General features: G+C 37.6%; 1 protein-coding gene across 1 annotated transcript in view; it reads right to left on the bottom strand.

Annotated features, from left to right (window-relative positions):
- The window catches only part of LOC128223892 (nonsense-mediated mRNA decay factor SMG7-like), a 54,044-nt gene that overhangs the window by 24,707 nt on the left and 2,049 nt on the right, over positions 1–27,288 (bottom strand). The window contains exons 3-14 of the mRNA XM_052933349.1: positions 26,799–26,916; positions 26,301–26,361; positions 24,472–24,543; positions 23,529–23,607; positions 22,702–22,794; positions 21,176–21,247; positions 18,082–18,235; positions 17,352–17,434; positions 14,362–14,444; positions 13,986–14,136; positions 13,216–13,363; positions 10,314–10,390 (exon numbers count right to left, since the gene is read on the bottom strand). Of these exons, the coding sequence (XP_052789309.1) occupies positions 10,314–10,390; positions 13,216–13,363; positions 13,986–14,136; positions 14,362–14,444; positions 17,352–17,434; positions 18,082–18,235; positions 21,176–21,247; positions 22,702–22,794; positions 23,529–23,607; positions 24,472–24,543; positions 26,301–26,361; positions 26,799–26,916 (1,191 nt within the window). The remainder of the gene's footprint in view (positions 1–10,313; positions 10,391–13,215; positions 13,364–13,985; positions 14,137–14,361; positions 14,445–17,351; positions 17,435–18,081; positions 18,236–21,175; positions 21,248–22,701; positions 22,795–23,528; positions 23,608–24,471; positions 24,544–26,300; positions 26,362–26,798; positions 26,917–27,288) is intronic.

Below are 27,288 nucleotides of genomic sequence, written 5' to 3'. Positions count from 1 at the left end.
CTTTTTCTATAGTACCCACGGGTCCGACTATCGGACCCATTCCCAAAGCAAAATATAAGATATTTTTCCCAATCAAAAAAAAATTAAAAAATTAATGTCTTCTTACCTGTACTGGTTCATTTTCAACATCCTAATAAATTGTGTGATGCAAAGTTTCTTTGATAATTGAACTCAGAAATCATTGATTTTCATCACATTCAGAGATCAGTATGAAATATTGCAATAGATATTTACACCCAAAGGATTTATATTTTTGGAGTCTTTTAAAGGGAAAATAAACTAATATTAAATCATTTCCTAATTCGAAGGAGAGGGTCTTTTTCCCAAAATGGGCAGAAAAAGCCCTGATTGCATACCTTCATTTTTAAAGAACTCAGCCAGTCTTCAATATTATTCTTAACCTTCGATTTGCCTCAGTGATTCTGTTCAGTCTATTCAGTCAAATCAAACACTCAGATTCTACTTTTAAGGCCTAAAAAAATGTCTTGTTTCTGGTCAAGGGCCTGGATATCCACAGGGTCGGCAGGTAGGATTTCTTTCATATTATTTTTTGAAATATACCTTTGAATTGAAAAGTTGAATGTGTTGTCTACCATTATTAACACAGAAGTATAAGCCTCCTTAATATCAAATGTTGATACAATGATATTTGACACAAAATAAGACTTGTTTGTTATAAAAATAATAAAACTTTATTTACTAAACAGTTTCAAATCATATTGTCACTATCTCCACCACTGACACATTCAAGGTGGCTGTGGCAACCATTAAGCATTAGCGTGCAATGTTTTTATCTTTTTACCTGTTCACCAATCACTTTTTATCATGTTACTTAAATTGTTTTTTCTTTTATACCCCAGTTCTCACTTTTCTGATGTTGATTTGCTTCATCAGTGTTTTATCTTCAGGGTTCCCCCTGGGTTCTAAAAAGTTGTCGCCACTTTTTCGCGGGGGGTTAAGGGGGCCGCGATAGGCCCCCTTACGGGTCCAGGGCAGCGCCCTTGTGGGGGCCAAGGGGGCGAAGCCCCCTGAAGCTCATGGGGTTTAAGCATTTTAAGAGCCTTAAATTGCATTTAATTAGCACATTGTCGTGCAAATCATAACATTTTGTTGTACATGAAGCACAAGATATTAATAGCAAATTGTTATTCTGTTGACAAAATTCATTGTATATGGACTAGTATATAAATAAAAAAATATTGCAAAAAATGTGACATAAACATCAATATGTTGATTTCAGTCTAATGCCTGCATACAATAAAAGAATACATTTGTGAAATTATGAGATAAATTTAAAATAAATGGAAACTCAAAGAAATATACATTGTCAAACTAGGGCCATAACTTTCCTAATAGAAATTTGTCTACCTACTCTTTACTCCAGCCAACATATTAGAAGCCTTATCAAATGGGGTTTAATCCTATTTATTTGATTTCTGTTAATCTTTTTGACACTTTTTGAACTCTTAGAATGCTGCAGTTATAGCAATTACAAATTGCGACAAAACCGAAAGCAAGTCTATTTTTAGTGCGTAAACGTCATTACGAAATTTGCATATCACGTGACTTTCCGACAACATAAAATTCTACGATTTGCATATTTAAAACTAACACGATAATTACGCAACAACAAGGCTGTTGAGCTAAATATTAAAATTGTTTGCTAAAAAGAGACATAACAGTTAAAGGATGTCATTGTTTATCCGTGAAAGCAATAAAATTCTGCAATAATTAGCGAGGTGTTGACTGGGCCGTGACTGCTTGCCCTAATTATCGGATTAATTTTTGTTGTCGCACCAGCAGATGCGCTTGATTTATGACAGTGACAGAATCGATTATCATGCAGGCCGCATGGTCACCACTTACGTCATTTTAAGAAAATATTTTAGAAAAAAAATCGTTGTCGCCATAAATTCGCCAAATTTGAAAAGTTGTCGCAACTTTTGCGATTTTGTTGCAAATGGCGACAATGGCGATCGCCAGCGGGAACCCTGATCTTTTTTCACTAACAAGCATTTACAGTTTTCATAGACGCACATATTAAATTATCTTACTTTTTCGATATCCCTAGCTTTCCACTTAAAAACTGTTCTAATAGTAGTATGTCAATGTACGGTAAGGACTTTTGAGTTTGCTTTCATTACTTCTGTTGTTAAGGAGGCGCTTTTCTATTTAATACTCTCTGGTTCACAGTTTATACCATACTTATATCTATATTAAATATAGATAGTTCGGTATAAACCCCTAGGGAATTAACATGTATATTTGCCGCTAGGACAAATAGTGTTTAACCCCTATTAGAGATAATAAATATATTACACCTTGTCTTATCAAGTTGTTTCTCTCGCAGGAGCCAGCACAAGAATGAATAAAACCCGCTGGTTTGCTGTATTTATACTCACGATATCACGTGACCACATTGGACAGTCCAAACCGGTTGGAATAGTCCATTTTCAACGTTAAGTCTTTTTCCATAGGGGTTTCGCCTTATATTTTCATATTTTCAGAAAACAACATTATAAGTATAAATCGCTGTTCGCATCACGATTGTTAATATTCAACCATCTTATTTCAAATTACGAACATGTTGTATCGTTAGCTCTTGTTTATATTGAGAAATTCAGTCTCTAAACTAATTTCATACCCCATATTAAAAGTTAAGCATTGGGTGCATATCAAATATATTAGTAATCCAAATACTATTTGTTTATGACTACTTACTATTTCCTTTAGCCTCTCATCCTTTCGAAACATATTTGCCAATGAAATAATAACTTCTAAGATGATTGAAAAATAGTGGGTTTCCAACTATTCAAAACAAAAGTGAAATTTTACAATAGCAAAAATATATACCTTACTGGTTGACGGTACATTTCCGAACAGGGCACAAATCCCGAACACCAGCTAAAACATGCGTTTGTTTACCGTGATCTATTATTCGATGATCTAGATCAATACAAAGGCTTGCCTTGGTCACATTTGCAAAGTTTCATCTTGTTTTGATGAGTACTTTTCTAAAAAAAAATGCCATTCAATGTTTATACCTTAAAGATCAAAATGTAGCACACGGGGAATGAAGTCAGAGGGTGCACGCGCATCTTTAGGTTTTGCAGTTATGTTGACCTACATTTATGATATTTATAAATAGAAATCACGCTTTACATTTAAATTTCATGTTTTGAAAATCATCGGAAACAATAAATAACTTTGCAGCTAAGTGTTTATTTAATATAGCATACTTATTAATTATGATTGTATGACCATGTATTTTTGCTTTTCAAGTGTTCGGTATTTGTGCCCTCCATAGCATAAATTTAACGGTGATTTAATGTCTATAAAATGAACGATTTTCGACATAAAATTGATGAGATTGTGAATCTGTATTTTGACAGATGTTGTCACATTAACCAAAGATGTTTCATACGCAATTTTAACTTGCTACAACAAAAACACTCTAAGATAATTGTGAAAAACCTCAAAAAGTGTTCAGATTTGTGACCTTAGCCAGTACTGTAAAAGCAGCAGACAACAGTTTAACGCATATCGCTACCTAGGCCCAATTTCTCTACAATATTCTAAGTTCCCTCGACCATGATAGCCAAGTTTATTTCAGAAGAAATGTCAACACACGGTCACGTCAACACACGCGTCCTTCAGCAGACGAAAAAAACAAGCAGATTTTAACGTGAATAATCCGTAAAGCATAAACATCGTGATCTAAAGCCCTGTATCAGGAAAATACATTATTTGATAATGCAGTACAATATTTCTACCAAGAAGGACAAATTTACTTGAAGTAAACAAATGCACCGGAAATGACACCGGTTGCAACAACAAAGCATGTGTACCGATGGCATTGTTTTACCATTCAGTCACGATAACCATCTACTCACGGTTGCAGTGACATTGATCATATTTGTAAAAATACTTGTCAGCACTTAATTTTAACACATCAATAACGATCTATTATGTAATCCATACTTGGAAGCATTATAATTCTGTCGTCTGAAATATTGCGCAATGTAAACAGACCCATCTTTAATTCGCGGGAAAGAACACGAGGAACATTCGACGATTGCGGACGGATTGATTCGGGTCTTTCCGACACCTCTCCGCTATACTTCGTCGGCCAATAAAAACAATAGACTCAACAACGGAATGATCCGCGGAACACCTTTGATGTTATCGCCCGATATTTTTTTAATATATTTATACCCACTTTTGTTCGTTCCTTAACACGATTCGCCCTATTACCACCTAGAAAAAAATCTTAATATTTTTTTTAAATCTGAAGATCTTCCCCTGGGGCTTTGTTTTTTGGGTAAATTTATGTGCTTTAACTAATAAGCCAGATCAGAAATCAAAGGGATTCATGTATGACAATTATGAAGTCTTAATGTTTGCCTATTTTAACTGTATATATATCATTATAAATGTGTGATGATATATTCCTTTTGGGATATTTTTATTCAATCATTCTTTAGTAACTCAACATTTCATAAATGTTAAAATTTTATTGTAAAATTATTTTTAATACTCTATTATATTGATATCTTGGATATGATAAATATATTGCACTAATAGAATGAAATAAAAAATGAATGATTGGTGTTTAAATCAGAATGACACATGGGACTTTCGAGAAAACAAACTACTATTTGTATGTATGTATTTCTTTAAACCTTGCGGTCAAGGATAACCCGTGATAGTGCAAGCACTTATTTCCAACGGGGTCCTTTGTTTTTGCTAAAGGGACAGCCCGCAGAACAGACAGTGGTGGGATACAGGGAAGTCTGGGTGTGATACCCTAGCTCTCTTTTGAAGAGTCCTCTTATTTCTTTTACATGCTTGGTGTTAAGCACCGATATACGGGGTAAATCTTTCCTGGGTTAAACCAATACTGAGTACACCACTTTTCCAAGCACTACCCTTTAAATGCTGAGCGCCAGGCAAGGCTACTTGTACCAACTTTTAACATCTTTCAGTATGATGCTGCCAGGGATCGAACCCACTACCTGCAGCTCTGTAGGCGGCGCCTTAACCACTAAGCCTAGGAGACAGTCTTTGGCTTTATTTAATTTTATTCATTTTAATTCTGGTTTTAATGTTATCAGATGTGACTTGTTCCTGGTAATAAATTTCATTTTGAGAAACGCTGTTGTTATTTGTGTTATAATTTTATCAGGTATAAATGTTCCTGACTGTGTATTTGAAACGTGGTTGTCTTTTGTGTTTTATTTTTACGTGGTAATAAGAAATTAAGAAAAAGGTCATAAGCAGTCATGGTTACAGCGGTTCCAGCTTTTCTCAATAATTGATCCTGGCAGTTTTAACAGCAAAGGTTCGGGCCACAGGGGTCTCCACTTTTATCTTTCAGCAGTAGATGGTTTGAAGTAACCGCATGTTCATAGACTGATGCAGTAAAATTCATCTAATGCAGACGCCACATTTTGAAACTAAACATAAATTATAATAATATTAGTACAAAAAGATACATTATTAGTACTTTCACAGTGATATAAGTGGTCTAGGGTCGTTGTTTGTAATATTTTCGGAATTCCTGATTGAATACATAATTACATAATTTAATAATATCTGAAAATGTTTAAATGCAAAGAAAATGCTAACAATTAAAATAAAATATCCAATAAAACAAATTGAATTAAAAAACACTCAAAAATGCAACTTTTTCATTTGTGATTATCACATATGCTGTTAAATCATTTGCCTGTTTAGAATAAATTTATTTAAAGGAATTTTCCATTTCAAGTCATTTGTACCAACTCAGACATTACAAATGCAAATATAAATACGATATCCAAATTTGGGTCCCAGGTCCTAGCAGTACGGTGTCCTGGCAGATAAACACTGTATGATCTTTCCACTAGATATATTTAGCGCTCGGATCTTTACTAGGAAAACACATGAGCATCAAAATCGTCGTAATATGGTTCATGCTCAAGTCATTGGTAGCACTGTTATCCACTTTAAGAGACTGTGAGAATATTCACCTGGTGTCAAGCCCAGGACCCCATGGGTGAGATAATGAAAGCACTGCACATAATTCCAATACTACCCATTTTTGTTTTTGACCATAGGACATACCTTAATTATTGAATACAGAGTTATGGGCCCCTGCTATAGGAATGTGTAATGTCTCTTGTGAAATGTGAACTAGGTCTTTATGTGGTTATGCTTTTAAAGTTTTCGCAAAGGTTGACTGTTTTGCATGACAATGACAAACACACTATGACAGTACCTTCATCTTTCTTTCTGAGAAAAACACACAAAAACACCCTGTGTACAGAAAGAAATTTACATTAAAAAGTATTTCTGACAGAACTTAATAGAACTGTTGTTTTCTTTGAATGTTTGATGGGAATGAGTGCAACTAACGTGAGCAACAAGAATAGAAGACTAAACTTCCTGATACAGTTGGAGGCAATTATCAACTTCACTGCTAAGGCCGAAATAATTCTTTCCTGTCACTTCCGATCAAACAATCTCACATTGTTTACCATGTGAATTGTGTATGAAAATGATTTTGTCTATCTGTTTTTGTCTCCTCGGTGTTAAATGACGTCTGGTTATGACCATGACTTTTGTATAAGGAAAAATATAGGGATGCAAACGAATATTCGAATATTCGAATATTCGATCAAACGTTTGGTATTCGAATGGCAAAATCGGTATTCGAATATTCGAAAAAAAATGTTGAATAAATAAAATAAAAAACCTTTGACCTACAAGGCTGCAATTGTGTATTTAGTTCTTTTGTCATGTTTTTACAATGATTGGCCCCTAATACCAGAGGTGTGAATGTGATGACAATACACTAAACACGCGTCATATGTCATTTAGGGACATATCGCCGGGTACTATAAAAAGTCCCCGTAATTTTACAACTTGCTATTGGACAAGTGACACCAATGCCTTTGCCAATTAAGGATTTAAGGAAACGGCCTTCACACTAATGTGCTGTCTTGGTTGCAGATTAAGCTATGCAACATTGCTCAAATTGCCGTGATACTATGTATGGCATTTGCTACAATAATGCAGATGTATGTGCTGTTAAATGTTTTCCATGTTTCGATGCACTGTTCTTGCTTTGAAATGTTACTGTATAGTATAGCGTTTTAGGATATATTGCCTCTATTGATGTAGAAGAATCAAATTCATAAATGTTTCGTTTTATCATTTTACTAGTTCCCGAGTTGGTTTGGTATATAAGGTAGAGGTCTATCCCAGAACGAGACTGCTCGTCCTACGGAAAGACCCTCCATTGGCTCATTACGCCATATGATTAGGAATCCATCTAATTTCACATTGTTTCACAATATGAAGGCAGCGGAATTATTCGATTTTGATTTTTGATTGTTCATAATGAATTACCGTTTTCTATATAAAAATGGGGAATTTCAGAGGCTCATATGGGGAAATCAGGGTCCGCCGCGCGTAGTTGCTACGACAAAGAAGGATCAAAATGAATTGGCTATTACTTAAGCGAATGATAATAATAGTTTAATACAACTTCGAAAAGATGTATTTTGGTTATCGAATATTCGAATATTCGATCGAAAGAATTACCGAATATTCGAATATCAATTTTGCCATTCGTTTGCATCCCTAGAAAAATAACAAAGGCTGAAAAACTTCAGGTGCGGAACTATCAAACATCGCTAAACATTTTACAGCACCTTTCATATGGAGTCCAGAAATGGGAAGAGAATGTAGCCTTTAGATGCAAACTGGTTCAATTTGAAGTAAATCCATTTTGGAAGTAGGGTGGGAGTGGTCCTCCCCTAACCCAAGAGGTTGTGGGTGAGATCCCCAACAGGGTAAGAGTGGTATACTGGTATATGTGTTAGAGTAGTCTAGTAATACATGTGTCTGCTTCCCACTCAAGAGGTTGTAGGTTTGGTCCCCACCAGGGTGAGAGTGGTCTAGTGATACATGTGTCTGCCTCTCAATCAAGAGGTTGTAGGTTTGGTCCCCACCAGGGTGAGAGTGGTCTAGTGATACATGTGTCTGCCTCTCACTCAAGAGGTTGTAGGTTTGGTCCCCACCAGGGTGAGAGTGGTCTAGTGATACATGTGTCTGCCTCTCACTCAATTGTAGGTTTGGTCCCCACCAGGGTGAGAGTGGTCTAGTGATACATGTGTCTGCCTCTCACTCAATTGTAGGTTTGGTCCCCACCAGGGACAGAGTGGTCTAGTGATACATGTGTCTGCCTCTCACTTGAGAGGTTGTAGGTTTGGTCCCCACCAGGGTGAGAGTGGTCTAGTGATATATATGTGTCTGCCTCTCACTTGAGAGGTTGTAGGTTTGGTCCCCACCACGGTGAGAGTGGTCTAGTGATATATATGTGTCTGCCTCTCACCCAAGAAGTCGGGGGTTCATTCCCTAACAGGGTGAGAGTGGTCTAGTGATCTGTGTCTGCCTCTCACTCAAGAGGTCGGGGGTTCATTCCCTAACAGGGTGAGGGTGGTCTAGTGATACATGTGTCTGCCTCTCACTCAAGAGGTTGGGGGTTCATTCCCTAACAGGGTGAGAGTGGTCTAGTGATATATATGTGTCTGCCTCTCACTCAAGAGGTCGGGGGTTCATTCCCTAACAGGGTGAGAGTGGTTTAGTGATATATATGTGTCTGCCTCTCACTTGAGAGGTCGGGGGTTCATTCCCTAACAGGGTGAGAGTGGTCTAGTGATCGGTGTCTGCCTCTCACCCAAGAGGTCGGGGGTTCATTCCCTAACAGGGTGAGAGTGGTCTAGTGATACATGTGTCTGCCTCTCACTCAAGAGGTTGAGGGTTCATTCCTTAACAGGGTGAGAGTGGTCTAGTGATACATGTGTCTGCCTCTCACCCAAGAGGTCGGGGGTTCATTCCCTAACAGGGTGAGAGTGGTCTAGTGATACATGTGTCTGCCTCTCACTCAAGAGGTCGGGGGTTCATCCCCTAACAGGGTGAGAGTGGTCTAATGATCTGTGTCTGCCTCTCACTCAAGAGGTCGGGGGTTCATTCCCTAACAGGGTGAGAGTGGTCTAGTGATACATGTTTCTGCCTCTCACTCAAGAGGTTGGGGGTTCATTCCCTAACAGGGTAAGAGTGGTCTAGTGATATATATGTGTCTGCCTCTCACTCAAGAGGTCGGGGGTTCATTCCCTAACAGGGTGGGAGTGGTCTAGTGATACATTTGTCTGCCTCTCACTCAATTGTAGGTTTGGTCCCCACCAGGGTGAGAGTGGTCTAGTGATCGGTGTCTGCCTCTCACTCAAGAGGTCGGGGTTCATTTCCTAACAGGATGAGAGTGGTCTAGTGATACATGTGTCTGCCTCTCACCCAAGAGGTCGGGGGTTCATTTCCTAACAGGGTGAGAGTGGTCTAGTGATACATGTGTCTGCCTCTCACTCAAGAGGTCGGGGGTTCATTCCCTAACAGGGTGAGAGTGGTCTAGTGATATATATGTGTCTGCCTCTCACTCAAGAGGTTGGGGGTTCATTCCCTAACAGGGTGAGAGTGGTCTAGTGATATATTTGTGTCTGCCTCTCATCCAAGGAGGTTGCAGGCTAGATCCTCAACAGGGCGAGAGTGGTCTAGTGATATATGTGTCTGCCTCTCATCCAAGGAGGTTGCAGGCTAGATCCTCAACAGGGCGAGGGTGGTCCAGTGATATATATGTGTCTGTCTCTCACCAAGGAGGTTGCAGGCTGGTGGTATAAGTGTCCAACTCTCACCCAAGAGGTTTATGGGTTTAAGCCAAACAGTGGTACATGCACTTGACCTTTTAAGATACCAGTACCGCCTCTCTTAGGCAAAAAACCTTAGTAAGGAACATTGGCTAAATTGTTTATAAAATGGAAGAGCCTGAATTTTATTTGCATATGCATATGAGTAATCCATTTCTTGTGATAGACTAGGAAACACCACTGGGTCTAAAGCATCAGAAAATATATATAATTATATATATATAATTTGTTTAAAAAATAAAAAATAATTAAAGCGTACAAAAGAATTAAAAAGTATATTTAGATTTAAACCCCAGCAGTTTTGGAAAATACGTAACAACATTCCATCACAGAAGCCAAAATTTGGAGATGTCCAGCAAAATAGCAAATAGACATACTCATACTTACATTTGGCAAATAGCAAATAGACATACTCATACTTACATTTGGCAAATAGCAAATAGACATACTCATACTTACATTTGGCAAATAGCAAATAGACATACTCATACTTACATTTGGCAAATAGCAAATAGACATACTCATACTTACATTTGGCAAATAGCAAATAGACATACTCATACTTACATTTAGTTAAGTCAGTTTCCCATTTGGCTTGTTGACCCTGGATGCAGTTCAAAACAGTGCACAGGTTTCCCCACAGGCTGAAAATATACAGAGGAAGATTGGTGTAAAAATGTACAGAAGAAGATTGGTGTAAAAATATACAGAGAAGATTGGGGTTAAAATATACTTAAAAAGATTGGAGTAAAAATCTACAGAATAAGATTGGTGTAAAAATATACTGAAGAAGATTGGTGTAAAAATCTACAGAAGAAGATTTAAAAATTAAGATGTAAAAAATATTCAGAAGATTTGAAAATTAAGATGTAAAAATATACAGAAGAAGATTTGAAAATTAAGATGTTTTAATACAAAACTTGACAAAGAAATACCAGTGAGTGTCAAGTTAAACCTGCCTTATACTTCATTTTATTGATAAGATAATTCCCCCCCCCCCCGAACCTTCGTGGGATATGATATGAATTAATAATCATAATTAAGGGCACTGAAATATAATAACAATCTTAAAAGGCTTTGAAGTAAAATTATTCACAGCAACTGCAAGCATCAAGGACAAATGGTAAGATTTTGTTTTTAGTACAAAACGTAAATAACAACTACGCTATGGTCTTAGTACACAATGTGATCCACCACTCACATGTTTTCCTGTGTGACCTTCCAACAGTGAGATATTTCTACGAAGGAAGGATGTGTATAGGATAGGCTTCATGCCTTCCTTTGTTACTTTGTAGTGAACAATTAACAATAAATGCCTAGAAACACGATACAATGGGACATTAAAATAATAAATGAAAATTACTGCGTGTTTTAAATACTGTAGATTATCAGGGGTTTTTGGTGATCAAATGGTTTTGCATTGAGATGTTATCAAAATTCAGGGATGTTATTGTTTGGAGTGTCAATACTATCAACAAATAAGGAACATCCAAAAACAACCACTAAACATTTTTTAATCTTTTTTTTTTTGGACCCGGGGGTTCCAACAGCCATTAGATCTGCGGAAATCATGTTTGAAATTGACTGAAATGTCAATAAGGCAGAAACAGTTTTGGGTTAAATTAATTAGCTGTCCAGAATAGTCAAACCTGATCACTCTTCATATATCAAAAACAGTTTAGGGTTTATATGGTGAATCGCTGCTCAAAAGAATAGTTGTACTAAGGGTATTGAAATTTTGATGTACAAAAACACTTCATTATAAATTGATTTTGGAGGAATTGTAAATGAGGAATTGTTAAAGATTTTCTAGGTTCATTTTCAAAATGTCTGTGTTTATGTATGGTTTACACAAATAAAAGGTGAAATATCCAAAACAAGGTCAGGATATATATTAATATGAATAAAAATAATTAATAAGAAAATGACTTTAACCTATTTTACTCTAAGTTCACATTTCGAAACAAGCATTCTTTTAATTTAACATTAATGATTTTGCTGAATATGCCTCAACATGTTAATTTAGACAATGTCCTAAGAAATTCTACCTTAATTCTACTACATGCAAAAGAACAGGCCCAACTTAAACATTTGTAAATTTAACCATTGTAAATTGGCAACAGGGATTTTTAATATATTAAAAAAGATACAAGAACCTTTATTTAAGTAGGGTATATAATAACAAGAAATATAAGCTATTTTCTGACATGAGGTCTTTAAATCTGAAGGCAATCGGAGAAATACAAAAACTTTCTCTTTGTGTTCAATTATCATTTTAAAAGAATCTTCTGTCATGTTTCCCACAATTTGAATTGTCAACTGTCATGAAAACTTGTAGATTAAATGATCTTACAAAACACCATTGTCAGCAAACAATTTTGATTCCTTTGGAAAAGCATTACACAAGCTTCCATATTTACTGGTTAATTAGACTGTAAACCTCTTCATTTTATGAGAAATTTGAATTTCAGCAAAAAGTGAATCTTTTTGGAATGTTCATAAATTGCATAATCATTTATAATACAGAGAAATTGTAAGGATCTTCCTTACGCAAAAAAACCTGACTACCTGATGCAATTTTCAAGCTAAGGACATCCGTTTTGAACTCATTGTTCAACCTACAGACGCCCAAGATAGGCAATCAACATCATAGAGTGTACACCATTATATTACGACCCTATATATAATACTAAACAGTGAGCACAATTTTGCAACAATAGGGGTCAAATAACACAAGCCAGAAAACTATAGGAAAAACTCTGGAAATTGCGAAAATTATGCTCTTGTATTAGTATTAGATTGTACAGTGTTTCTATCACATTGTAGTTTATGATTTCAGAGGGAAATTAATTCCTCAGCATGTACTTAGATTGTTATTGTAATAGGAAGAAATATGAAATGTCATGACATTTTCCACCCAATGTATAAGCATTTCAAAAGCAGTTGGTTGTTTTGTTCTTGGTTTTATTATGTGTTAGCATATGGAAACAAAGACCTACAAGACTGATGGAAAGGTGTCATTGATCTGGTTCATAGAAAATTCGTCATTATATCATATACTCACGTACCTTGTGATTCTACTTTTTATCTAGGGGCTTTATGCCAGTATTTAACTTATCACTATAAGAACTTATGCCACTTTGCACCTTATGCCTTGAGCCGCTCTTGGCCAATATTAATAAATAATTTTAAGCCATTTCTTAGTTTTCATATTGGAATGAAAAGAAAATCTTCTGTTTTTTAAATAAAAGTATATGTATATGTATTAAATAAAATCAATGAAAATAAAGGTTTTGAGACATTATTAACTTAATATCTAATAATCAGAGGGATATTTAAGTAAGGAATTGACTTTTATGAATACTGGTCAAAGGGTCAAGTCATAGATAGTCCAGACGCAACTTTTCGGACAAAAGATTAATAAACTAGTAAACCTTGCGTACCATTTATAAATGTAGCCATGACTTACGGTGAGTTCTTGAGGACAGGTCTCTGAAAATTGTGCGGGTTAAGTCTTAACCAATCCAGAAGCAGCTTGACTGCAGGAAGAGTAAAATACTCGCAGACCTTGGCTTCTTGCTTAGGCGTGTACTGGAGGAGGATATCCAACATCCGCACTGGAATAGGAATAGGTCTCGATGAGACTGCAATTTTTTTACTATTATTGTGCCGTGCAGCAACCTCCAACACTTGTCTGATGTTTTCTTCTCAGGTCAACAATGGGGCATAACCTTGCTTACAGCTCTGGATAGTCTCTAGCAACATATGTATTAAGTTTCATTTAAATACCTTGATATGTTTATGAATTATGGCCATTGTTAAAAGTTTTAACAGGACAACGACACCACTGACTACAGAGATAATAACGCTGTGTGACTTTACCTGGACATTTTTTCTCGAAATCGCAAATGACCAAACAACATCATTTTTAATTTCAACACTCATTGATATGTATCCTACTTCAATCATTTTGGCACAAATGTCTTTGTATAGCACTCTATTTACCGTGATTAAAATTGAAAACATTACTGCATCAGGACTTTGCATGCTCTTATTTTAAATTCTGATTAGTTGAACATATGTTACTTTTACAACAAATTTAGTCCAAGTTTATCCTTTTACATATATATTACATATTTAATATAATATATTTTGCAATTTTTTAAAAAATGGTAAATTTTTTACATGAATTGAAAATATTCAAAATACTAAGCATGAAATATTTGAAAGTGAACAAACCAGTAAGAGCAAAAACGAGATTAAAGCAAGTTTCCTCATCATCGGTTAGCTCGCTTTCCCCGTTGGTCATTCCGGACGACCCTTCACCATCTGCTATGTGCTGAACGTGGTTCATCGCAAATATGTTGATTGCTACAATTTGTACCAGCACCTGTAATAAAAATACTTCTCTATAATTTAAAGCGTCAACTCACCTGGAAACTTTCATGACTTTCTGCATACATTATTTTCTAAAATTTGTAAAATCTCACTTTGGTTGGAATTTGGACTTTGATAGTTAGGAAGTAAGTGTTTAAGTAAAATCTTAATTCAATGTGTTAGCTTGATTTCAGAAAAAGTTATTTAAAATATTTTCAGGGAATGATGTTGTACAAACCTGCCAGGGGAAACTCTGAGATGTTACGTGGGAGGGAAGACCACCAGCCAGCTTGTCTGAAATCTCTCGCGCTTTCACTAAGTCTGAAAGAGAATGTGTAATTCCAACCTAACAGAACAATAAGGGACATCTTATTACCATGTCCAACGTGCGTACCAAGTTTGAAGATCCTACCGTAAGCCGTTCAAAAGGTATTGATCAGAAACCCAAGTGTGCAGCGGACGGTGCAGAATGATGACAAAGCAAGACAAAGTAATACCTTGTGTCTGCCATGCTTTGCAGACGACACTTAATGAGGTTATGATCACCACTAATCATGTATAATCTACATGTTCATGAGTAATTCAGGGTTTGAAACTAACGGTAGTCCAATTCTACCAGTTGTTTGGTCAGAATACAAGAAATAATAATAATAATTATATGATATTTCGAATATGATATTTCCTCAAAATGAAAAATAATAGTCCATAAATGGAGTACCGTATTATATCATGTATAGGACGCTAGCATAGATAGGACGCAGGCAAAAAAAATAGTTAAGAAAACGGGTAAAAACCCTTAATATATAAGATAGGACGCAGCGGAAAAATGTCAAAATCGGAGCCGAAAAATTAAGGTTGGTCAAGTATTTATAACATATATATTGAAGTAAAAAACAAACAAAAAATTGTATATAAGGCATATTTTGGTAACTGTCTTGTGTATTTCGATAATTATTGTCGTATTTTGGTAATTTAGCGTACACAACAATGATATATGTCTTGACATTTTGAGAACATTTACACATATTATAAGACTTATACAACTGCCGTAATAGTCCCGACTGACAGTCAACCGTTGCAACCGTTGCAATAGTTCAGACATGCCTTCTGAATGACAGTCAACAGTTGCAACCGTTGCAATCGCAACAAAACTGTATTGTCAAAACTGATGATTGTTTTGATAAGGCTTGTCGCTGTGCGGATTAAAGCATGTCGGCATAATTAAGTGTCAGTAATTAGCCTTGACAGCGGAAGGCACATCGGGTAAAGTGCGAACAAACAACCATAAGGTATTACCATCACAATAGTTTGTTCTATTGATGTTTTTCTAATAACAGACAGCGGGTGTTTTTCACACCTTCGCACATTTGAAAAGATTTGATAGTGACAATAATGCTACTTTGCGTTATGCACATTCATTTATCAATTTTTTAAAACAGTAACATACAACAAAATGTTTTGTAAAATATCGAAACATTAAAATCATAAACAACAATTAATTGATATTTACCTCCTTTCCCGATTTCCGTTGCCGTTATAACTCAATCCAGTTAAAGTGCACTCACATCGAGTTTTTGTGAGTTTTATAAAAAAGTAAACACTCATGTTTTTTTTTTCAATTTATTTCTCAATAAATCATTTTAAAGTAAACATTCAATATATTTCTGCGTGTGTTAACTTGCGTGATTTTACCTATGTTAGTTGTTCTCTTCGATGACGCAGTACAGATACTTACTATTACCACGTTCTTCCCCGGTCCGATATTTTCGACCTGAAATGGACTTGGAAAAAAATAGATGAAATTCTTATAGCATAGAAAGGACGCAGGCAATTTTTAAGACGAGAATTGGGGGTAAAAAAGTGCGTCCTATGCATGATATAATACGGTATGTCAAGTGCTTGCAAAGCACTATTTTTAAAAGTTGACCATTTAAAGGCTTTAACTCTGGACTGATTATTCTGTTTATTACACTTGGACCAGATGTTATGCACATAAACATTGTGATCAAGTTAAGTGAAAAATTGATGAGGGAATGCTCATGTTAGACAGCAGATGTGCAGTAGTGACACTTCAGACAATGAAGATGATGACAGACAACCTGACCCAAATATGTCTGCCAAGCTACACAAGGGGGACACATATAATGTCCTAGTAACTGACCCTGATATGTCTGCCAAGCTACACCAGGGGGACACATATATTGTCCTAGTAACTGATGTCATATCAGTTCCTTAAATGTTTGCTATGATTTGAAAGTGCACAACCATTGGCGAAATGAACAGGATCAGCATGCTAATATATTTTAATATAAAACCCTTTCAGACAGCAAGATGACTTTGAACAGAAGTCAAAAAAGACATAAGAAGCCATTTGAAGCTGTAGAAGTTATTTTATGCACCTTTAAATAAGAAGTTTGAAGCTGTACAAGTGGTAAGAGGAAAGCAGTAAGTCTGTACGAGTTCATTAACTAGGGCATTTACTTTTCAGACAGAAAAGGATGGGGCAAGTACGTGAAAGTGCACCTATGCTAGATTACTCATTTTCTTGTCTTCAAAGCAGAGCCCTCACAGGATGTGACAAGTCACTGGATTTGATGGCATATTTGACAGTGGGAGCAATTTGATGGCATGTTTTAAGTTAATCAGAGAACTATGCAATTATAACCATTGAAAGACCAATTATAGCCAAACACACACTGGAGATCAATTTAATCACTAAAATACTTAAGATTCTAGTAACTATGGACTTTTTTAGTTTTCAATTCTAAAGAGGTCCTTATAAGGGATCTTTTTTGTGGTAATTCTTTGTTTTAGTCTAAATTGTGAGGTTTAAATTATTCAAGGGATATAATTTCATCAATGGCAAACTTTGGTTTATTAACGTTTTGATAGATTTGACCGATTTATTCGCAAAACAAGAGCTATGTTCAGCAAACATCAACCCTCATATTTATTTTTTTCTGTCAAAAAAGGGGCATAATTCATCATGAGTTATAGTCAGAGTTACCAGCCTTGCTATACATGTGCGAATTGTCTCTGGCAACATGTTACATGTTTCCTTTGAATATGTTTGAACAGTTTTTCATTGATGGACAAAGGTTTATTATTTTGCTGAAGGCTATGACAATACCGTGAATTTTCCCCTGAGAAAAAAAGTTAAAAGACGTGGATATTAAAACGCCACATTAAAGAAAATGATCAGAAGCTAGATACTTTATTTTATCTTACCAGTACATAGGTGGACCAGGGCATGGAACTGTAGAAATCCTGTGATCATCTCACTAGCTGATAGTCTCCCTTTGAAGTCAGGGCTGAAAATACAGCGGCACGAAAACTTAGACTGTGGTCTTAGTACTATAACAGTGATATAACAGTGAAAGTAGTTTGTACCAAAAAAGGTCACAACAGAGCACCCTGCAAACCAAAATCTACCAATTACCAGGGAAGGCATTTAAAGAATATTCATTTAGTTGAGTGTGTTTTTTTTAAAATCAAAAGATGCATTCTATAAAACTTGGTCTTATCAAAGTGCTACTCATATTTAAAATCAATACGACTACACATGTATAACAATCTTAAAAGTTTGAATGATTAACCTTTAACTACTTACTAAATAAAGCATCTATGGAAAATATAAGTTTATTAATACTCATAACAAGATTGTAACCGTGTATTTAATAGCTGAAAAAGCACAAATATTAAATGACTGGTGGGTCCTAAATGATTAACAGTGATCAACAATCAACTCATAAGGTAGAAATACCATGTTTTCTGCACCTTTCTTTCAAATAAAACACGGTATCCTTCATATTAAAGAACCATTGTTTCCTATATTCATTCATCCTTTACAGTTAATTCATATAATTGTGTTTATTGTGGTACTGCTTATTTTGGAGTAAGAGTGCATCTTCAAACTAAAATCACTAACTAAACACTCTACATCTTCCCTAAAACTTACATGTCCTTTGTGAGTTTAGCATACAGTTTCTCGAGGTTTGTAGCTGCCACAGAGAAGGGCACTTTGACGGCCAGACTACGGATGTAGTAAAAGACAGTGGACAGCTTGTTCCCCTTGGACGCTTCCAAGATTGCCAACTGGTTGTAGGGCTGACCTGAAAGTAACCAAAGTTGGATTGATAACTTTCTTGAAACACAGTTTTCTAAGTAACAGTTAATGTTTAGTTTGCTTAGTTATACCATCTGAATCTGAATAAGCAGAAGTTAAATATTGGTTGTTCCAAAAACCAGCAAGATCTGTCCATGCATGCTCTGTCCCGCCTGTTGGTTCAATTGTTTGGTAAAGCAAGCATAATTTGATAAACAATAAATACCTGTTTGGTTTATACTAATTTTATTTCGTTGAATGCTGATATGCTTGACTTGAGTCTGTTTCCCCCACGTATACCACTTGACCACCCCCACCCTGGGGGATTGAAACCCACAACCTCTTGGGTGAGAGGCGGACACCTACACCTTAAGACCACTTTCAACCTTGTGAGGATCAAACCCACAACCTCTTGAGTGACTGACCGACATTTATACCACTAGACCATCCTCTCCCTTTTGAGGATCAAATCTACAACCTCTTGGGTAAGAGGTGGACACCTACAACACTAGGCCACCCTCACCCGGGTGAGGATCAAACCCACAGCCTCCTGGGTAAGAGGTGGACACCTACAACACTAGACCACCCTCACCCGGGTGAGGATCAAACCCACAGCCTCCTGGGTAAGAGGTGGACACCTACAACACTAGGCCACCCTCACCCAGGTGAGGATCAAACCCACAGCCTCCTGGGTAAGAGGTGGACACCTACAACACTAGGCCACCCTCACGCTGTCGAGGATCAAACCCATAGCCTCCTGGGTAAGAGGTGGACACCTACAACACTAGGCCACCCTCACGCTGTCGAGGATCAAACCCACAGCCTCCTGGGTAAGAGGTGGACACCTACAACACTAGGCCACCCTCACCCGGGTGAGGATCAAACCCACAGCCTCCTGGGTAAGAGGTGGACACCTACAACACTAGGCCACCCTCACCCGGGTGAGGATCAAACCAACAGCCTCCTGGGTAAGAGGTGGACACCTACAACACTAGGCCACCCTCACCCTGTCGAGGATCAAACCCATAGCCTCCTGGGTAAGAGGTGGACACCTACAACACTAGGCCACCCTCAAGCTGTCGAGGATCAAACCCATAGCCTCTTGGGTAAGAAGTGGACACCTACAACACTAGGCCACCCTCACCCGGGTGAGGATCAAACCCACAGCCTCCTAAAAAGGTGGACACCTACAACACTAGGCCACCCTCACCCTGTCGAGGATCAAACCCACAGCCTCCTGGGTAAGAGGTGGACACCTACAACACTAGGCCACCCTCACCCTGTCGAGGATCAAACCCACAGCCTCCTGGGTAAGAGGTGGACACCTACAACACTAGGCCACCCTCACCCTGTCGAGGATCAAACCCACAGCCTCCTGGGTAAGAGGTGGACACCTACAACACTAGGCCACCCTCACCCTGTCGAGGATCAAACCCACAGCCTCCTGGGTAAGAGGTGGACACCTACAACACTAGGCCACCCTCACGCTGTCGAGGATCAAACCCACAGCCTCCTGGGTAAGAGGTGGACACCTACAACACTAGGCCACCCTCACCCTGTCGAGGATCAAACCCACAGCCTCCTGGGTAAGAGGTGGACACCTACAACACTAGGCCACCCTCACCCTGTCGAGGATCAAACCCATAGCCTCCTGGGTAAGAGGTGGACACCTACAACACTAGGCCACCCTCACCCTGTCGAGGATCAAACCCACAGCCTCCTGGGTAAGAAGTGGACACCTACAACACTAGGCCACCCTCACCCGGGTGAGGATCAAACCCACAGCCTCCTGGGTAAGAGGTGGACACCTACAACACTAGGCCACCCTCACCCTGTCGAGGATCAAACCCACAGCCTCCTGGGTAAGAGGTGGACACCTACAACACTAGGCCACCCTCACCCTGTCGAGGATCAAACCCACAGCCTCTTGGGTAAGAGGTGGACACCTACAACACTAGGCCACCCTCACCCGGGTGAGGATCAAACCCACAGCCTCCTGGGTAAGAGGTGGACACCTACAACACTAGGCCACCCTCACCCTGTCGAGGATCAAACCCACAGCCTCCTGGGTAAGAGGTGGACACCTACAACACTAGGCCACCCTCACCCTGTCGAGGATCAAACCCACAGCCTCCTGGGTAAGAGGTGGACACCTACAACACTAGGCCACCCTCACCCTGGTGAGGATCAAACCCACAACCTCTTGGGTAAGAGGTGGACACCTACAACACTAGGCCACCCTCACGCTGTCGAGGATCAAACCCACAGCCTCCTGGGTAAGAGGTGGACACCTACAACACTAGGCCACCCTCACCCGGGTGAGGATCAAACCCACAGCCTCTTGGGTAAGAGGTGGACACCTACAACACTAGGCCACCCTCACCCTGTCGAGGATCAAACCCATAGCCTCCTGGGTAAGAGGTGGACACCTACAACACTAGGCCACCCTCACGCTGTCGAGGATCAAACCCACAGCCTCCTGGGTAAGAGGTGGACACCTACAACACTAGGCTACCCTCACCCTGTCGAGGATCAAACCCACAACCTCTTGGGTAAGAGGTGGACACCTATACCACTTACTCCTCTATCTTAGTGTTTGAGTTCAAGATGTCTAGTGGTATGGGTGTGCGCCTCTAACCATAGAGGTTTAGGGTTTGATTCCCATCTGAGGCACTCACTCAAAAACGACACCATTACTGGTTTCTATACAGGAAACAGACTCAAAAGTGATTCATAACAGCTTTCAGCTGCATCACAATCTAGACAAATTTTATTTATAAACTTAACATCGGAAAATCTTTATTTGCTAGGTTTTAAATTTGTGACCGAAATGATTCAAATAAAATATTTTCAATATTTTTCCATGCAAAGATGACCAAATCTACAGTATTATTATAGAAAATTGTGATCAATGTACACATTTCATGTATTTCAAACATTCTCTTACCATTGAATGGCACAAGATAAGCAGCATGCCAGTAGTAGGTCTGGGCTTGGTCAATCTGCTGACGGTAACGCGCTGAAAATATATTGCAACAAATACACTAAAAATATGGACATTATCTGAAGTCCAATATTAAATTTTATTAGATATGAATTACAAACAAACAATATAATTATCCCAAGGAAAAATCATGAATAGACAAGAATTCCACCAATTGGGTTTATAAACTATATGGACATTAGAATCAATGCTGGTCATCAACTGACTTTGACCTATGTGCGTACCAAGTTTGAAGACCTTACACCTATGTCGGTCAAAGCTTTTATCAGAAACTATAAGGTGATGCTGTCGAAAATGCCGCAGGACAAAGTAATCCCTAGGTGTCTGCCATGCTCCACAGGCAACACAAAAATGGCCTCAGTTTATGAACAGGGGCAAGGCTGACTGATTTATTTTAAATGTTAAAAAAATATTTGTTCAAATAAGTGTTTTTAACATGAAAGTATCTATTTTGATCAAATCAAGGATAATAGAGAATTTTAGATATGAAGTGATCATATGATAAGTGAGATACAGTCGAAACCCGTTGGCTAGACATTCTAGGGACAAGACAAAATACTTCGAGCCTCGATAATATCGAGCCAAGCAGGATTGCTTACTGAATGTGTATTTTTTTCTTTGATACTATCAAGAAAGTCTCTGCTTAAAATGATGACATGATTGTTTGCTCAAACTGTTAGAGTATTTAAATTTGATAATTATTAAGATACCAATCAAGCAAATCTAATCGACTAGCGCCTTTCATTTTACATGCATCTGTTCTTATTTTGATGCTCTTAGAAGGAAATATACAAAGAAATACTATTTTGTAAAGCCGTCAGTGTTGAAATATATCCAGTTAATAAATTCAACTAACAGAATGGAAAGTTCTCATTTATGATTTATTGTTGTTTTTTTTGTTGTTTATTTGTATGTTGCAATGTGAATTCATTATTGTTTATTATCATTGCTCATACACGTTGACAAATCGTATTATAAAATGTTTGTGTTGTTACAATGTACTATGTGCAAGTCCATAAACTGTCTTTCCGTCTGTCTTGTTATAAATGAAGCCAAGCAAACTAATCAAGGTGTGAATTTCTTACTCGAGCCCTTAAAAATGACACCAAGCTAAACCAAAATGTGAAATTCTTACTTGGGACCGCGAAAATAACATCAAGCATGGAGAAATATTGACCCTCAAGATATCGAGCCATCTGATCAAGTTTTATATGAACAAAGAGTAAAAAAAAAATTGGTCCTTTTAATTTGGTTCGAGCCAACGAGAATATTAGCCAATGCGATATATCGAGCCAACAAGTTTCGACTGTACTTAACTTAAGAAATGATTTAAGATAGGAAATGACTTAAGATGTTTTATTAATCCACCACACAAGAAATGGCCTTGAGAGTGATTCATAACAGCTTTTACAACCATGTTCATAAAAATGTATTAACTAAATCAGAGACGGGACCATTGGAATACATACCAATATCTCCGAGATGGACGAGACAGTGTTGACACACATACAGGCAGGAGCTCTTCTTCGGGGGAGTTACCTTAAGCTTGCTGGAAGTTCTCTCTGGAAAAATGATAAACAAATATAAAAGTTTAGCAATTTTTAAAGTGATTTTCATACGGACTTGGAAATAGGCTAACAAACCCTGCGCAGGTGAAATGTTTGTCAAGCTAGTTTCAAATCTAAAGCTAACATAGCACAGCTTTCTACAGAATTTGAAGGCAAGTACTAGTTTGGCTAGTTGATATCCAATTCTAATGTCTATTTTTATATCAATCACTTTAAGCCAGCATATTATTGGCAGTTTTTATAAAAGATGGAGCTAAAATATTAAAGTTAAATCTCAGAAATTTTCTTCAATCATTTGAAATCTAATAGCGGCAAAAAAAATGGTGGTTGATTTACACCAGAACTTATTGATATTTACAGTCATTAACTTCTTAAGTCATACTTGATCATTTAGTTTGATAATAAAGTATTTTGTTTCATTGCAGATAATTTTGGTTCAATTTTGTCTGAAATGAAGATTAAGTAACATGTTATTCTTCTTTTCATACCAGGTACATGTAGTTTGAAGTTTGATAATCTGCTTTCATTCCCTAAACATGAAACAACCTTTTATGGCTGTGATAATCTGAAGAATCGGTCCACATATATTATATAAATTAAAAGTTCTGCTGTTCGATTGTTTGGTAAAAATAGTTACTTTTTACTTTTTGCCCTACAGTAAAAAAGGCTAGATAATAGTATCAGGTGCATGTGATGTCTAACATCATAGTGTGCATATGGATTTTTACCTTTTAACACCCCATAGCATGCAGACTTGCGCCGGAACGGTAGATCAAGCTTGAATGTTGTGCACAGCAACTGCAGAAACTGGAACAGAATACACCATTAATGCTAACATCTGGTAATCCTTTCAGTTAGGATTTTATTGGTTGTTTTGTGAACACCATCAAGTTATCTGGTAATGTCATACCACCTCGTCATTTGTGCGGCAACTTGCCAGCAAAGCAAATCTTAGAGGACATCAGGGGCAATATTCATTAATGTCTTGAGTCGGGAATTTGAGGAGTCTGAATTTGAGACTCAGGCTCAGAAAAGAGAACTACTAAATTTTTCAAAAAATCATTGACATAACAATTTTGACAAAAGATGTGTGCCTAATTGTAGAACAAGTTATTTGTAACAGATAAACAATTTTTACCATTTATGCTCTTGGGCCTATAAAAAAGGTTTGGTTAGGGTTACATCCTTTTCAAAAATAGGTAGGGTAGGTAGGCTTTTTTTTATTATTGGGCTTTATATAAAAATGCCATTTTCATCATTAAAGAATGGTGTTAAAGTGATCTTCTGTATGAAGCATTCAAGGTTTTAAAACACAAATTGAAAATAAAAAATATGTATTTTTTTATTTATTTTTTTTCAAACTGACTATAAAAACAGTTGGGTCTGAGTCTATTTCGAAGGTGGGGTTGGGTTACCGGAACCAAATGTATTTCTTTTTAAGGCCTTGTAATTGTGATTTTATAACAAAATTAATATATTTGAGCTTCGAGTCTTGAGACTTAAATTCAGACCCAAGACGTAAGTAAATATGGGCTTTGTTCCTGGTGAAATCGCAAATACTAAGACTCAATAAATTAACCGGAGCAAAACAGATCAGGTAAACTTAATCAGAATTCAAAATTTCAATGAATGTGTTGAACATTATTTTGAGACAAAGAACCTCATCCTTACCTGAAGGTAGAAGCCACTGGCAGTTTCCAGAAACAGGTTCAGTGTGGCTTGAACCTCCGCTCTCTTCACATTCTGAAACAAGAAATACAACACCATTGATACGGTATTAGTGATAAGTTATAATTTATAAAAGTGTTTGTTTATACTTGACACTTTTTATCAAGATGAGGGCTTGTAGGTGGTTTATCCCAACAATACGGTGCATTTAACTTTTAAGTGAACCATTAATGTTTTCAATCTTCAGAAGGTTTTCTTTAGGATTTAGCTGGATAGTGAAGACAGCTATAAGCTGATGTGAATGACACTGGAGTCTGTTCCCTAGGTACAAACAAGGAGACTGCAAGATATCATAGCTTGTGGGGAAAATTGTGTTTGACAGCGTGTATAACACAGTGCCACATAGTATGTGAGAGTGCGCCTTACCTAACCAACAACCTCAATCAAAATAAAGTGATAGACAGAGCGGGCGCTCTCTTCTAACATAAGGGTTGAAACACTGGTGGGGTGTGCTGGCAGAGGGCACAACATGGTACCACATAGCCCTGGGGTCGGAGGTGAACATCTTATCCACTAGACCCAGTGGTGGGGTGTGTTGGCAGAGGGCACAACATGGTACCACATAGCCCTGGGGTCAGAGGTGAACATCTTATCCACTAGACCCAGTGGTGTGGTGTGCTGGCAGAGGGCACAACATGGTACCACATAGCCCTGGGGTCAGAGGTGAACATCTTATCCACTAGACCCAGTGGTGGGGTGTGTTGGCAGAGGGCACAACATGGTACCACATAGCCCTGGGGTCAGAGGTGAACATCTTATCCACTAGACCCAGTGGTGGGGTGTGTTGGCAGAGGGCACAACATGGTACCACATAGCCCTGGGGTCAGAGGTGAACATCTTATCCACTAGACCCAGTGGTGGGGTGTGTTGGCAGAGGGCACAACATGGTACCACATAGCCCTGGGGTCAGAGGTGAACATCTTATCCACTAGACCCAGTGGTGGGGTGTGCTGGCAGAGGGCACAACATGGTACCACATAGCCCTGGGGTCGGAGGTGAACATCTTATCCACTAGACCCAGTGGCGGGTTGTGCTGGCAGAGGGCACAACATGGTACCACATAGCCCTGGGGTCGGAGGTGAACATCTTATCCACTAGACCATTCTCACCCAAAGATTCTTTTTTTAATTATTTAAGTCAAATGTTAACTTCTGTTTTGAAATAAAAAAATACAATCATTTCTTTGAGATCTTGAACAGCTAGCATTCTTTTTAAGTATATTTTTTTTTCACTGTATGATCATATAGTTTTACAATAATATATTTCCATTCTTAACTATCCAGACAAAAAAAATGATTGTAAAAGATTTTATTTATTGTGTAAGTTTCTTAAATCATATGCAAGTCTTAAACCCATGTAGACTTTCTAGGAAAATGGGCACTTTAATCTTGTGATTTTTTCCCCCCAGGAATACTTGAAGGTGTGTATGAAAATATGAAAAGCCATGTACGCCAGAATATTCTTAAGCACATGGTGAAAAGATGAACAGCAGTAGGGATTAAGAGAACAGACAGGTTTACCAGCATTTCTATTGCATGGATTGAACGCAAAAAATCTGTAAGGCTGCAAGTGTTTGCCCCCTTGTGGAGTTTTATACAGGAACTCTTTGGTATGAGCCAGACTTCATGTATACCACTTGATCAAACTCATTCTCTTTAGTAAAATTCATGGCCAAAAATAATAAACAGGCTTATGCACAGCAACAAGGGTTTAGTAAAAAAACTATTTCTCCAGGCTTAGTAAGAGACGTTACAAGGCTCACACAGTCATACCTGCTTGTCCTTTGCCTGAGACTGAAGACTGTTGATCTGATTCTTGAATGCATAGTTCCATCTGAAATAAAACAATGCCATTTACTTATTGTTTTAAAAGGTATTCTAATTATAGTCAAATGTATGAGCCCTGAAGGGGGATGCCAACATGCTGCTGTCTTCTCAGTAACAAGAGGAATAACCTGACAACTTCTTCTAGCCAGAGTTAAGGGCCTTGCTACACATAAGTGTACTGTCACTGGTTAAAGGTGGAACAAGTAACATGTGAATATCTTGAATATTTTTAGAGTTAATATCAAAGTTTTGTGCACAATGTTCTCTAAGACAACACCAAGGCTAAGCCAAGACCTCAACTTATTTCTTTCAAAAAGGTAACAAAATACACTACCATACCCACAACTCCTGCTCTCTTTCACATTGTGACAATTAATGGTCTGTGTAGTCAAATAGTAGTAAAGCTGTAGTCAAATCATAGTCAACTATAAATACACTACTCACAGTTCCTGCTCTACTTTCTTGTCCAGAGCATACTCCAGATCTGACAGCAGCACTTTCTTGTAGATGTCTTCAAGTCTCTGCCTGCTTGACCACGTTTCTGATATTGTCTTGCTGGAGTCTGAAGTGGGAAAACATCTTAAACTCAATATAAACTGCTGAACATACTTTACTTGAGGAAGTTTTTTTTCCAGCCAAATACGTGGATTTTCAAGTGGAAATGCATGACATCTAAGGGTTGACATAACCCAATTAACTCTCATTAACATGTTTCATATAGCAGTTTGAAATAATTTATTATAGGAATGTTATTAATGCTATTGTTTCAAATACTTTTTTTCAGAAAAATACTTTATACAAATGTATAAGGAAGTAAATTGGTTAAAACTGGTCAAGGAGTTATGGCTTTTGTGCTACACACAAGGTCATATTGCTTACAATAAATGTTTCACAACCTTTCTTGGAACATGTTAACATTCCTGAACAAAAGAAA

Source organism: Mya arenaria, chromosome 17 (assembly GCF_026914265.1).
Source record: "Mya arenaria isolate MELC-2E11 chromosome 17, ASM2691426v1".
NCBI lineage: Eukaryota > Metazoa > Mollusca > Bivalvia > Myida > Myidae > Mya > Mya arenaria.
Note: the sequence above shows the minus strand (reverse complement) of the source record. Positions and strands in the feature narration are given on the sequence as shown.